The 15,134-nt window shown below is 31.7% G+C and overlaps 1 protein-coding gene across 1 annotated transcript in view; it reads left to right on the top strand.

Annotated features, from left to right (window-relative positions):
• The window catches only part of LOC140450326 (myrosinase 1-like), a 50,940-nt gene extending 36,081 nt beyond the window's left edge, over window positions 1-14,859 (top strand). Inside the window, exons 5-9 of the mRNA XM_072543907.1 lie at window positions 5,906-6,000; window positions 7,367-7,666; window positions 11,168-11,302; window positions 11,392-11,498; window positions 14,705-14,859. Coding sequence (XP_072400008.1) covers window positions 5,906-6,000; window positions 7,367-7,666; window positions 11,168-11,302; window positions 11,392-11,498; window positions 14,705-14,840 — 773 coding nt within the window. The 3' untranslated portion in view covers window positions 14,841-14,859. The remainder of the gene's footprint in view (window positions 1-5,905; window positions 6,001-7,366; window positions 7,667-11,167; window positions 11,303-11,391; window positions 11,499-14,704) is intronic.
• Window positions 14,860-15,134: the final 275 nt, after the last annotated feature.

The raw sequence follows: 15,134 nt of genomic DNA, 5'->3' as shown, positions 1-15,134 counted from the left end.
AAAATGTATAAACTCTACTGAATTTAACCTAATACAAACGTAAATAAAACAATTTACTTTGAAAGTGTAACCAGTTATAATGGAAATCGAATCAGTCAGATTATAGTTGACCAGTACGATTACTGGAATAGTAGTTTACTTATACAATTATTATATCTACTCATGTTCAATGTTTTTCTAAGAATAACGTTGGGCATTGACCGAAATTTTCTGAGAGCCTAGTATTACATAATAGTTAATAATACAGGTATATAACACATAATAATCATTTTAAATTTACCTAACGAAGGAATCACGCAAAAAATGGCCAGTGTGGTATCTTCTTCTTCTTCTTTTGTTTCTATGGCTTTCACGTCATGGTGATACGCCAGCTCAATTTGCTGGTGACCCCGATAAAGTCTGGCTCTAAACCAACTCGAGGCCACTTACTTGTGCCTGTGCCAAATAATTTTGTAGGAAAAAAAATTAATTAAAAGTTAATTAATAGGTTATGTTAGTAAACACTACAAAAAGTATTGAGCATTGTCCATTACAAATTTAATTTATTAATTGAAAGGAATTTTATCAAAATGCTGACTGATTCTTCAGTAAGTTTATTTAATATAGAATATATAGTAATTGGTGAATTATAATTCATATAAATGAATTTTGTGTATAGGTCAAAACTCGGAATGATCCTTATCGGGCATTCAAAAAATATATGATTTAGGTTCTCTATTAGGCCACACTCACAGTAAGGGTTGTCCACCAAATTCAGTTTGAAAAGATGTTGACTTGTTAAACAATGACCGGTCCGCATTCTTATAATAGTTGTAATGTGTCTCCTATCTTTATATGAAAAGTTTTGAAACCATGTCTTATTAGGAAAAATATTTTGTACTCTGTAATACTGATACGATTTTTTGCTAATTAAAGTTTTCCAAGTGTTTTTAAATTTGTTTTTAATTTTATTCTTAATTATGGGTAACACGTCTTGAGAATCTAATTTCATATTTAAAGGAACATTAAGATCTCTCCCTATTTTGGCCAGTGTGTCAGCTTGTAGGTTGCCCGGTATATCGCAATGACCCGGTATCCATGAGATAAGTATTTCAAATCCGTTTCTATTTGCAGATGTAATAAGATTTTTTGTTTTAAGGCACCAATAATCTACCGAAGCAGAAATATTGCTATTAATAATTTTAGAAATTGCACTAAGAGAATCAGAAAATATAATAGCTTTATTGATCTGTCTATTAATGGATAAATTAACTGCTTGGTATATAGCCATGTTTTCTGCTTTGCATATGCACAGTTCATCAGGTAGTCTGGATGAAAATTTGTAATTGATACTAGGAATATAAATGCCAAAACCTACTTTGTTATAATTTTTTGAGGCATCCGTATAAATGAACGTGAAATCATTGATATATTTTTCAGTAAATATTGCAAATTTTTCTCTAATCATATATTCATTCTTTGTTATTTCGCAATTTAGTGTTTTTACTGGACTGACTAATGTATCAAAATCCATCTCATAACATGGAAAATTATTACCTTTATATATTTTGTTAAAATATGGAAAAAAGTATTCTAGTGTTAAAACTAAGTAAGGACAGTTATCTTCATTATAAAAATTAGGTTTGATTATAAGTTTATTCCGTAAGTTAACAAGAGACAAAATCAAAGGATGGTTTTTGATATTAACGATCTTACTTAAAAATTTAGTAGCTAATATTAAACTTCTATGTTTTAAATCAAATTGCGCCGATTCTGCTAGCAAGGCTAAGTGAGGGGTAGATTTCATACAACCTAAAGAAATTCTTAGCCCTTCAAAAAATATTGTGTTAAGTTTATTAATACATTTCTGAGATATAGGTCTGAATAAGAATTAACCATAGTCTAAGTGAGATCTTATTAAAGCATTAAAGACTATTAAAAGAGTCCTAGGGTCTGCCACCCACCACACTCTGCAAATTGCACGTAAAATATTAATATTCTTCTTCGTTTTAACTAATATATTATCAACATGTTTGTCCCACTTGAGATGATTTTGAAAAATTATGCCTAAAAATTTAACTTGATCTTTTAATGGTATAATTGTGTTACTAAGTTTGATTTCTGGGGTAAAATTTTTGCGTTTTCCCTTCGAAAACCATACAGCTTCACATTTGTCTATAGAAAGAGATAGATCATGTTCTAACAACCATTCTTGTACATTGTACAATGCCATATTGACTTTATTAACCATTTGTTGGATAACTGATCCTTTAACATATAAAACCAAATCGTCAGCATACCCATTAATATTTATATCTTCAGGAAGAATGGAAAATAGATCCAATATGTATATATTAAATAAAATTGTGCTTAAAGGTGAACCCTGGGGTAAACCTTTAGTTACTACAGTCGGGCCCAAAAAGTCACCGTTATTGGATCTAGTATATAAAAGCCTGTTTTGCAAAATTTTAAAAATAATATTAATTATAGGACAAGGGACATTTAAATTTTGTAATTTATTGTAAAGTTTATATATATTCACATTATCATATGCTGATTTAATATCAATGAAGACGGCAAGGACTGAATGGGAAGATTCAAAGGCTTCTAAAATGAAGGTATGAAGGAGCGCTAAGTTGTTGGCAGTTCCTCTACCTCTTCTGAAACCTGCTTGAGTATTTTTAAAAACGAGATTATGTTCTAAAAACCAATCTAATCTATTTTTTAAAATTATTTCTAAAGTTTTTAGTATGCAAGAGGATAAAACAATTGGTCTAAAACTAGTTGGAAGAAGTGGGTCCTTTAAGGGTTTTAAGATGTTAAGAATATTAAATTTTTTCCAATCGCTAGGTAAGGGTTCTCCTTTAAGACATTCATTGTATATATTTAGGAGGATTTTTTTGGCTTTTAGGGGGAGATGTTTTATCATTGAGTAAGAAATATCATCAATTCCCGGGGCAGAATTTCTTTTATTGAACAATGCAGTGTCAATTTCTGAAATTGAAATAAGTTCAAATTCTTGGTTAGCGTGAAGTAAACGGAATTCAGGATCAATAGAAATTGATGACATATTATATAATATTTCTCTTTTAATGTTATCTGAAGGATTATAAAAATTTTTGCAATTATTATGGTTTGAAATTTTTTTTACTTTATTCCATACGTATGTTATATTGGATCCTCTATTTAATGTTTCACACAATTGTTTAAATTTATTTTTCTTTTTTAATCTAAGGTTACGCTTGGTTTGTGCAACTATATGTTTAACATACAAATAATTTTCTAGTGATGGTGACGAGTCAAATATGTGCAAAGCTTCCTTACGTTTCTTTACCCATAATGTACATTCATCATCCCCTTCACCAAGGATTGAATGGTTTACCCTGTATCCTACAATTTTTATAAGGAATCGAAACATCTGCTGCTTTATTGATAACTGACATGAATTGTTTGTAATTTATTTTATTTATTGAGAAATTTACTAGGTTGTTTAATATTTCATCATAAAAAAGATCCCAATCAGCTCTTGAAGAATTTCTTATTTTATAATTTTTAACAAAAGTTGTATCTGATAGTTCAATGTCGTTGATTTTTATGTATGTGGGAAAATGGTTACTATTGCCGCAGTCTTTAATAATTCCCCATTTGGTACATAAAGCCAGATTACTACTCACGATTATTAAATCAACAGCACTGATATTATTGTTGGGAAGCTGAAACAAGGTTGCTGAACCATCATTTAGGATGGTCAACTCGTTATCAAATATAAAGTCAACTATTTTTTTACCACCTTTATTAATTAAACATTTATCCCAAATTGGATGATGAGAATTCATATCGCCCATAATGATTAATTTTTTTATATCTAGGTTTTCTAACATGGAATTTAAAAAAGGCACTGATATTTCATTATTTGAACTTGAATAGATATTTATTAGGAATATGTCATCAATTTTTGTTATAATATATTGGACTTTGTCCGAATTATATTTTTTAATAGTCTGAAATGAAATAGAATTTTTAATACAGGTAGCTACCCCACCATAGCCATCATCCCTATCTTGTCTAATAATGTGATAAAATTTTAGAGTAAAATTGAAATCTTCTTTAAGCCAAGTTTCATTAATAACTACTATATCTGGGTCCTCTTTAGAGACTAAATCAGTCAGAGTATCCCTATTTGAATTGATACTTCTGATGTTCCATTGAATGATTTTTATTTTTGTTTTTAGGATCATTCTAAGTTTTAACCTATTAATCACTATCTGAATAATTGTCTAAGTCCATATAGGACTTAAGGTTAGAATGGGAAAGAACAAGTTTTTTAACCATATTTAAATTATCTGGTGAAATATTAATAAAGTTCATACATGATTTTAGGAAATCTTGTGAAGGTATTGTATCGAAATTATAATTACTATGCGATGCACTGGCATTCCAGGCTGAATTTGGATTTACGTTATATGAATTAGAAGATTTTGGTTCCGATTGGGAGGGTATTGGAGATTTAGATTGAGATAAGGCAGTTAAAGAGGAGTAATTCTCTGGTCTACCATTTGGAACATAAAGACATTCATCATGTGCATTTCTGTCATAAGTTTGTTGGATTACTCTTCTTTTATTATTTGTATTTGATACTACTTGCTGAAATGTCCTTTTCGAAGATTTGAAATTGTGTGTTCTTCTTTCTGATGGTGAAACGGTATTGTGCTGAATCGTTTTATTATTAAGGGGTTTTACTTTAGTACTATTACTCGGAAGGGACGGAAAATCTTTTGAATTGAAAATAAATTTGTCTTTTTCTATGTAATTTTTGGGAATGTATTCACTAGCTTCAAAAAAAGTTAAATTTTCGTAAGACATGAGTTCTTTAATATTTTTTTGACGTAAATATTCCGGACACGTACGCGCTGTTGAAACATGTGGACCTTTGCAAAAGAAACATTTCATAGTACAATCATCGGTATGTTTAAGTTCACCACAATTCATACATTTTTCTTTTGCTTTACAATTTGTTTTGGTGTGTCCAAATCTTAAACAATTGTAACATTGTGTTACTGGGGGAATGTACACATTAACCAATTTTGGTAGATGTAAAAATTTATTGTTTTAGGCATTAAACTGAATGTGAACAAAACTGTACCTGTAGGTTCGTATGTAGTTGTATCCCCTTTGACTACTCTCCTGTTTAGCCTTTTAGCATTCAAAATTTTAATATCGCTGTTAGTAGAACAACATTCAATAAGTTTATTTTCATTTATTTCAACATCTATTTGACGTACAATACCTTTACAAGATATATAATTAAAAGGTATATAAATTTTATAACCTTGATCTAATAAATTTTTGTTATTTAGGAATGTATTTGCAGATTGATAATTATTAAACTCTACAGAAATTCTGTTTGAACCTTTGCTTCTAATTTTATTAATATTATTTAATTTTAAATTAAAAATATCTCTTGCAATTTTTATATTATTAAAAGAACCAACTCTAATATTATTTATATTTGTTGACTCTATAAATACAAAAAACGGACCAACATCTTTTTCAGAATACATATTGACAGTGACAGTTGAATTTAATTTTTTATTTACATTGGGATCAGGGGGGGTAACCCCCCCTCCACCTTATTCATAAAGAATCAGTCAGAAATGTCAAATTTTTGGTCACAAAAAATGAATAAAAAATTATTTTGATCAAACTAAAATTTAAAATAATATTACAGCAAAGTACAATGCTCAAAATACCTGTTCAATTTACAAGGATAGGTTTGATTCTGTTCTATTTGGCACAAACACGCACCTCTTTTCTTCGTTGACAGTAAGTAGCTGTTTACTGCACGAACGACGACAGGGGAATGCCAGTGTGGTATAAATATATTTTTTACATTGACATTTAGTAATTAAATTTTTTTCTGTATTAGGAAAAGTATCCATAGTACTTGATACTAGTTGGTATAGAGGTGCCACTGATTCCGAAGAAGATAAAACAGCTGCTGCGACTGCACTACATTTCGAAGTAAGTATATCTCTGCCGAGATTTATCCTTGTCCTATCAATTTATTAATAAAAATAATCAAAAGCTCAAAAACTAAAGTTCGTGTATCTAGTTACAACAATAAGTAGTTAACTCAACTATTTCAACTAGATTAAACGAAGAATAAAAATAGTTAGAACCAGATTCCAAGGTTGTATGCAAATAATCTTCAATAACAAAGATATTACAAGGACGAAAGCTTTTAAAATTCCAGATATCTTTTTCTAATAATGGGTATTATTAGAAGATAATAAATCTGGACTTTAAGTGTCCGGTAAAAAATGGAGTAAAATGTTGTAATTTCCTGGCGAACTGAATGGTTACAGAAATTATCTTTTCACCCAGGATCTATCATGTATTATACAAACATCACCTCGATTGGAACTCTCAAGAAAAACATAAATACATTTTAACAGAGGCTAAACGAAAGGGTGTTTTTTAGAGGTATAAAAATTTGAAATAGAATAAGACAAACATGATTTTTATAAATTGACATGAAATTTAGTTTATTCGAAAGATAATCTTTTGCCGTTATAATTTAAATATGATTTCTGGCATATGACCATCATGGCTGACTCTGATGTAGTCTAATATGGAGGTCCAATTTTCGATCACTTTTTCCAATATGCCGTATATCGGCAATAACGCGGCGAATGTTGTCTTCCAAGTGGTCACGATGGCGGATAGACTGATTCGTGTCTTCCTGTATACTAAGCTCTACAGCAACAACTTCTTCTATATGCACTGTACCATGTGTCTGTGGATGCATATTATTATTTAGAGTAAACGTGGCGCGAAAACATTCCATGGTTAATCGAATTACTTGCTCTGATGGACTATTATGTTGACCATAAAATGGACATAGTGCGCGATACGTATTCCGAACAGAACCACAAATTTCAAAATAAATTTGTACAAATTGGAAGCGTTGTTTAGGCACCAAGTCTATTCATATGGAAATTCCAAACCAAACTTAACATACATCACTTGACAGCTATCAAAATAACCGACAGTTAAAAAAGTGTTACCAACTTACATTTCTATATCTCTAAAAAGCACCCTATGACAAATGTGAAGATGTTTTGTAATGTGAAGATGTTTTGTATAATTACGGAAAGCTATCATCTGCCACTTGCGATTGTGGTGCTGCAAGGCAGACGGTATAACGTGTAAACGAGGAATGCCAACTTAGAGCTTACAAAGGATATCATAAAGATTTCCCGCTGACTATGAATTTTGTGTTTTCACTTGTTACTTTTTTCTTTTTATACATTGTAATTTTAAGAAGTGTGTACGGGATGACATACGATAAATAAAATAAATATATAGTTATATTTCTTTTTTGCAGCTTGGTTGGTACGCCAATCCAGTCTTTAATGGCGACTATCCTGAAATAATGAAATCTCGTATAGCTGCCCGTAGTGCCGCCGAAGGAAGAGCACAGTCCCGTCTGCCAGAATTTACAGACGCGGAAAAAGCTGCCCTGAAAGGTAGCGCTGACTATTTCGCCTTAAACACCTACACTGGAAGCCTGGCTAATAGTATTCCCGATCCTCCAATATTCAATATTCCATCTCGGTATCAAGATATGGGAATTAATACTTACACTGATCCGAGCTGGGAATCTAGTTCTTTGGGTTGGCTTAAGGTAAATTAAATAACTTTAATGGAACAATTTTTTCATTGCCTTTATTCTCTTAGTACTATATTTTTAAGAAGATTCTTTAGAGTAAACAATAAATAAGAGACAAGAAAGAATACATCGCTGCCTCAAATATTTCCTAATATTTCATTTTTGGTACCAGTAGTTTATTTAAATAGGCATAATATATCTCTCGCCTATACATGCTTATGAAAGTTTTTCATTAGATAATTGCGGCTGTCTCTGTCAAATGCATTTTACAGAAGATTTAGTGGTAAAAGCAATAAATATCGATCGAAGCCATTTATCTGCTTCCTTTATCCAATGTATGCTTGGCTGTTAAGTGCTCGTGTCACCTTGTTTGTGGGCTTCCTCGATTACTTTTTCCCAGATGTCGTCTTTATTTAATAGTTTGGTATTTGGTAAAATTGAAATAATAAAAACAGTACTTTAACTTTGACTTAATTATCAGAGTCGTTGTCACTTCCCTGGATTTTTTGTTTAAGCCCCTGTTATGAGTTGTTGTTCTCCAAACCTGTATCGACATCAAAGTCAATGAAAGCACCAAAACTATCGACATTATTTTGAAAATCTGCCGTGATTGATGATAATATATAATAGTCTCCCGTTTTGTACCGCTGTCGCGGCTTTGGGAGTATAGCAGGGTAGTCTGCTATATCTAGGGCCTACGGTATACAAGGAAGGTAACATGGCCAGTGCTACGCTTCAACCGTCTATTATTACCCCTGGTTTTACCCAAGGTACTCATTTTTATTCAGGCTGAGTCGACCTGGGGCCTATAGACATTTTTAAAATGTCTAGATGTTCTTGCCGGCGGTAGGATTCGAACTCCGGACCACCGGCTTACAAGGCAAGCATCCTACCGCTTGCGCCACGCAGGCCCTATTGATGATAATATACCTTTGTAAAACTGCTGAGCATATTTGGAAATTAGTTTATACATTTCCTTCAAATTTTTTATTTTTTTCAGTGGATATGGGTCTTTCATGTGGCCATAAAATAGATAGCTCTAGATATTTAATGGATAGTTTTCGACCCTTCACTTGTTTATCGATCCTAACCAATCGGTGTTGTTGACTTAAATTAGATCTTATAAGTAAGATATGTAGTTGGTTTTTCTTTGTTCAGTAGTATTCTATGAAAACATAACACACCTTGTTTTTTGTCCTTTTGTCCTTTTTTGTTTTGCTGTGGCCAAGTACTAGAATTTATATTCTAAAGGAAGGCTTATTTTCAACAGAATCTAAAATTAAATGCTGTATTCCTAGACCTAACATTAGCCTCATCAGCAACAAATTGAAAGTATGTTGCTCAGGATAAAGGTCGATGAACGGAGTTAGGAGAGGCCTATGTCCAAAAATGATAGAAGAAAAAGAAGAAGAACATCCGCCTATTTCTGGAAAATAGTAGTAACTTACAAACTCCTAAGAGTAATTCCTTGCCAGACGGTGGTCTGGCACTATCTGGAACTATTAGAAGAAGACAGTGGTACGCTCAATACAAAATATGCTGTGTAACAGCAATCTCCAAGTAACTCTCAATGGAGAGATAAACATGCCAAACCTTATCAATAATAGTCTTTCACAAGGCTCAGAACTGGCTCCTCTCCTATTCAACCTTTATATATCCAATCTCCCAGACACAAAATTTTGCTATGCTGAGGACATAGCTCTGGTCATTAAAGACAAGTATTTCTTGAATTTAAAAGAAATCCTTAATATTGACCTTGAAATTCTCTATAATTATTTCAAGAAATAGAGACTTAAGCTGAAACTCAACAAAACTGAATCGGCGACTTTCACAACTCGGAAATACCAAATTTATGCATAACAAGTATCCAAAATACTTGATCCAGAATTCATAACACTTGATCATACCCTCTCGTATCAAAAACACCTAGAAAATACAATTTGGATAAATACCTGTCATACCAAACTTATTAATAGACAATTGAATAATGCAGTGAGGCTAATTTCTGGTACTATTAGGTCGACACCCATAAACTCGCTACCGGTGCTATGTAATGTACTACTCCCTGATCTTCACATAAATGCCAAGGCCAAACTGCGTGATTTTAGAAAGATTTAATCCAAAGCATAATTACCATCTATCTATATAAAAGGCTAGGACGACAGGTCACACTGTTTGTCCGGTAGGGTAACTACGCCACCTATAACGACTTCACGAAAAAGTTGAGCGATTCTCTAGAAGTGACTTATTTGTTATGAAAGCGTAATTTATTTTTTTTTAATAAATTGTTTTAAAAATTTTTTATAATAAGTACCGGATCTATTTTGCTAATTTTAATTTATGATATTTGCATGAAATAAAATATTCTAATTTAATAAAAAACTTAATCCAGGAGACGAGGTCTACCCTGGGGACCATCTAGTATAATAAGTTAATGTAATGTAATGTAATGTAGTATAATGGTTTGAAGGCTTCACCTGCAATATTGCCCGCATGATATTAAATCGCAAACAATGGTCCGCATTAAATTAAGTGCGCACTGGCCATGGTAGGTGTGAGCATTCTCTGCACAAATGGGGAAGAGTGATATCACCGTAGTGTGAATGCGGCGCCCCTAGACAGACGATCCAGCACATCTATAGCCAGTTACTCACAGCTAGTGGAAACTCTTCGCTGGTTCACGTCGACAGAGAGAAACAGAAAATCGATATTAATAAAAAGAAAAGAGACAACGGTGGGCGTTGTCACGTTGGATGTTAGTATGAAATTAATAAATATTTACTTTTTAATAACTGCTTAAATGGTGTGTGCCCCTTCGATATTGAGGTTTAAGTAAGATTGGTCCTCCAGCGTTGCCATTAAAAATTCTATTAAGTTGGGTAATTTATAAAATGATAAAAATTCCAACACACTTCGTTAAACCGCTCCATAGTAAAATGATTACGACGCTTACTGAACCCTAGTCACGTCGAAAGGTTTGATGGGGTAAGTATGTGATATAAATCAGCTTCCATCTTCCTCTGAACTGTATAAATGTACCTACAAATGGCTGGCCTAGCCACGGTGGCCATCAATAGACCATTTTGCCCTATCACAGGGATCATAAACCACAAATATTGAGGATAAACCACAGTAATCCACATTGGGTTGGTACAGGTTTTTATATTATGTATTTTCTATTTTTCTTTGCCGATGAAGAACGCCGCTCCACGTTCTGGCAGATTGCACCTCGCGATGAAGGTCATTTAAAAGCATATACAGAGTATTTGCCCCAAGACATCCCTGACTACATTAGAATAAATTTAAAACGCCGATATCAATATGTAATCACCTGCCTTTTCACTTACCTTTTTATTTTATCTTTAATTATTTACTTCTATAAATATAGACTTTGTAAGGGAACTATAAGTAAAAACGATAAAAATATGCAATGAATAAATAATCTCGGTATATAAAAAGCTGATAATATTATTATGTTATTGTTATATAATTGATTGGATTTCTTTATATTTGTAGGTAGCTCCTTGGGGTATTGTTGATCTTTTGAATTGGATAAAAAATAACTACAATAATCCTGATATTATTGTTACAGAGAACGGGCTCTGTGATTTGGGGGGACTAGATGATCCTCGAAGAGTCAATTATCATAAAGTAAGTTGAGATATATGATCAAATATTTTATTTTATTTATTCAAAGCCATTTATGTACTAGTAAACCTATTGTTTTTTTTCTTTTAAAGCTTTATTTGAGTTATATTCATGACGCAATGATCAATGATCAAGTTAAAGTTTTCGGATACACCGCTTGGAGTCTTATGGACAATTTCGAATGGGCATCAGGTTATTCGTAAGTACTTTAATTTTGATATATTTTTTTATATTGCAAATTAATTAATATTCTATCAAGGTAAAAATACAACAAAAAAAAACTAAAAACAAATTCTATTTAATGATTTTTCTTAAATCTTAGTAGAGGCAGTTAAGAACGTAAAAAAAAATTTAAGAAAGATAGGAAATAATTAAACACAAAAGTAAGAAGAATGCTCTAAAAACTTTTTTTTTAATAAAGAGAAGCTTCAATAAAAATAAGTCATTAGAAATTATAAATAATCTTTACAACTACTCTGACTACAGTGATCTTAAATTTAATACTAGATGATGTAAGATGTAATTTTTTAAAATAAAAATCACTCTTTGATAAAAATTATTAGACAAATAATAGAGAAGTCTATTATATATAGAATATGGAAAACCAGTATACATGTGCTTTGTAGATTTAAAAAGTGCTTTTGACAGGGTGAAGCGAAATGACATCTTAAATTTATTACAAGCTGAACAAATAGACCATCAGATAATAAGGACAATTAACAAAATTAACAAGAACAACAAGACCAGAGTTATAATGCCAACAGGGGAAACAGAATGCATAGAACTAAAAGGAGGAATCCGCCAAGGAGACTCGCTCAGCCCATTGTTATTCAATATGGTGATAAATCAAATAATTCACGAAGTAAGAAAACGACACGGATACCACATGGGAGCGCATAAAATCACGATACTATGCTATGCCGATGATGCAATACTAATTGCTGATAACGAAGATGATCTACAAAGGCAGCTCCACACCTTCAATATCACAGCAAACAAACTTAATATGAGAATATCAGTAGAAAAAACCCAATGTATAGTGATCAGTAAAGAGCCGCGTAGATGCAAACTAGAAATAGACGGCAAAATTGTAGAAAAAGTAATGAAATTCAATTACCTAGGAGTAGAGATCACTAGTGACAGGGATATAAGAACAGAGACCACAAGGCAAGCATCAAAAGCGGCAAGCATAAGTGGTTGCCTCTGAGAAACCATATGGAGAAACAAATATCTGACCACGGAAAGCAAAATGAAAGTATACAAGACAACAGTAAGACCAATCCTAATATATATGCAGCGGAGACAAGAACTTTGCAAAACCTTTACAAAGATTATTACAAACAGGTTAACAATTAAATTTGATGGATATCAACCAGTAGAACAAGCCGGATTTAGAAAAGGATACAGCACCTGTGACCATCTATATACTTTGAAAATCCTTATAGAAAAGACTAATGAATACAATCTCCCATTATGTTTGGCTTTTATAGATTATGAAAAAGCTTTTGATAGCGTAGAACTGTGGGCAATAGAAGAAACATTAGTCAACAATAGGATCGACTTCAGGTACAGAATATTAATACATAATATTTACGAACAAGCTAAAATGATAGTGACGTTGGGTAACGGAATCGAAACAAGACCAGTAAAAATCAACCGAGGAGTAAGACAAGGAGACACAATATTTCCAAAATTATTTACAGCTGCCCTAGAAAATATCTTTCAATAGACTGGGAAAATAAGAACTGGGAACTCGAGCTTTTGGCCCTGTCTATAGTAATATTGCTTCATTGCTTCTTATAGTCAGTTTCATAAGATGGAGTCAGGTTTAGGACTGTTTAAAATGAATGTCGATCGGATTAGCCAAGCGGGCTGGGCGGCTGGCTTCTCCTTCGCTTCAATGCGAGAGATGTCAGTTCGATCCCCGGCTCGGTGTGCAGAAAACAAAAAGGCTAACGCAGCAGTTTAAAATTCTAAAATGAACCTGCTGCTTAGACTAGAATATGCTGGTATCTGATCGGCCTATGGTGGAGCAGTACGGCAAGAGATAAGGGCTTGCGGCTAGGTGATACTCCTCCATAGATCCCTACCGGAAGGGCGTCGAACGCCTAAATACCGGGTATATATATATTTATATATATATATATATATATATATATATATATATATATATATATATATATATATATATATATATATATAAAATGAATAAAGTGCATATGCAAACTTAGGTTTTGTTAGTAACTGTTATTTTTTAGTAACTTAAGCATAAAAATTTGGACGATTGTCGTTTTTCTCTGGCCTGAAACAAGCTTCGTTTTCTACTATTAGCTTTTTTTCTTAATTAGATGGCTTTGGTAAAGACCAATTAGCCAGACAATTTTTTTTTAACTATAATAATTTTTAACCATAGTAATTTTACTTAATTGAAAACTCATCCTTCTTCACGATTACAATGCACAAAATATTAGTAAAAAGTTAATCTTTGAGCAAATTTTTGTTTTGTTTTCTTTTTCTTGGTTATTTTAACTTTTTTTGTTGTTATTTTTTTATCTTTGGTTTTTTTTGTGTTTAATTTTATTTGTTATATTTTTTTTGTTGTTTTTTTTAAAGCTGTATTTTTCTTTTATTTTTTCATTGCCCACTTACAAAATTAAACTAGTTGCAGAATTGCTAACACTATTCGCTTTGTTTCGTAGATTTTTAATCTACTTCGTATAATTTTTGCTAATACTTTATATTATACTACTTCTAATTTCGATTTCTCTGTAATTTTCACGTACAGTTTTATCACTTTTCTTGAGAATTGGGCAGATTAGTGCTGTATTCCATTAAATTTTTAGTTCAATACCTATATCTCCTCCTACTTCTAATATTCTCCGCTTTCTTCTGCACTTTTATTATTTTTTAAGTCTTTTATTAGTTCTATTACCTACTGCTTTGTCGGTTCTTATGTTTGTTGTTTTGTTTCTTGTGTTCGTTGTTGTACTGTTTGTTGTTGTACTTTGTTCCTGTTTGGCCTTTATCGTTTAATAGTTCATCGAAATACTTTGTTTATCGGTTTAATTTTTTTGTCATGTCCCCTAGTAACTTACCATTTTTATTTCTGCAAAACATTGTACTTTTATTTTGTGTCACCCGTGTCTTTTTTACTTCTTAATATTACTTCAAAAAATAACGAGAAAATATTATAGAAAGCAAAACAATTTTGTGTTAAAATAATTCAATAAAATAAAAAATATGATTATGGGTAACAAAAACAAACAGTAAAATAAAATACGACTACTAAAATAAACCTTAAATTTGGTATTCACGGATTACTCAACAAATTAAAAAATTCTGCATTTAGTCAGTCTTTTATCCTCAATAATTATATAACTATATATGTTTATGTTTTTATTTTAGGCAAAAGTTCGGTCTATATAGCGTGGACTTTAGCAGTCCCAACAGAACAAGAACCATAAAGCAATCTGGAAAGTTCTTCCAAAATGTTTGTCATACTAGATGTCTAGTAGATCAAGATGAATGTGTAGATTATTAATAAATTAATTATTGTCACAGCTCTTTATATTTATTTACATAATCCAAATCTAGGCTAAGAAAAAATAGCAATTAGAATAGGAATATAGAGGAACAATAGGTACAAAAAATGGGTTAGGAAATAAAAAAAATTTAAATTTTGTCTATATTAACGATTTAATATAGTTATTTTCTATAATAGACCATGCCACACTTATTGGATATTTAAGTGTAACCTACCTACATTTTTTAATTCAACAAATTGAGGTATCTAAAAAAATATGTGTATTATCAGTTTCGAAGATACGGTTATTAC

Source organism: Diabrotica undecimpunctata, chromosome 1 (assembly GCF_040954645.1).
Source record: "Diabrotica undecimpunctata isolate CICGRU chromosome 1, icDiaUnde3, whole genome shotgun sequence".
Lineage (NCBI taxonomy): Eukaryota > Metazoa > Arthropoda > Insecta > Coleoptera > Chrysomelidae > Diabrotica > Diabrotica undecimpunctata.
Note: the sequence above shows the minus strand (reverse complement) of the source record. Positions and strands in the feature narration are given on the sequence as shown.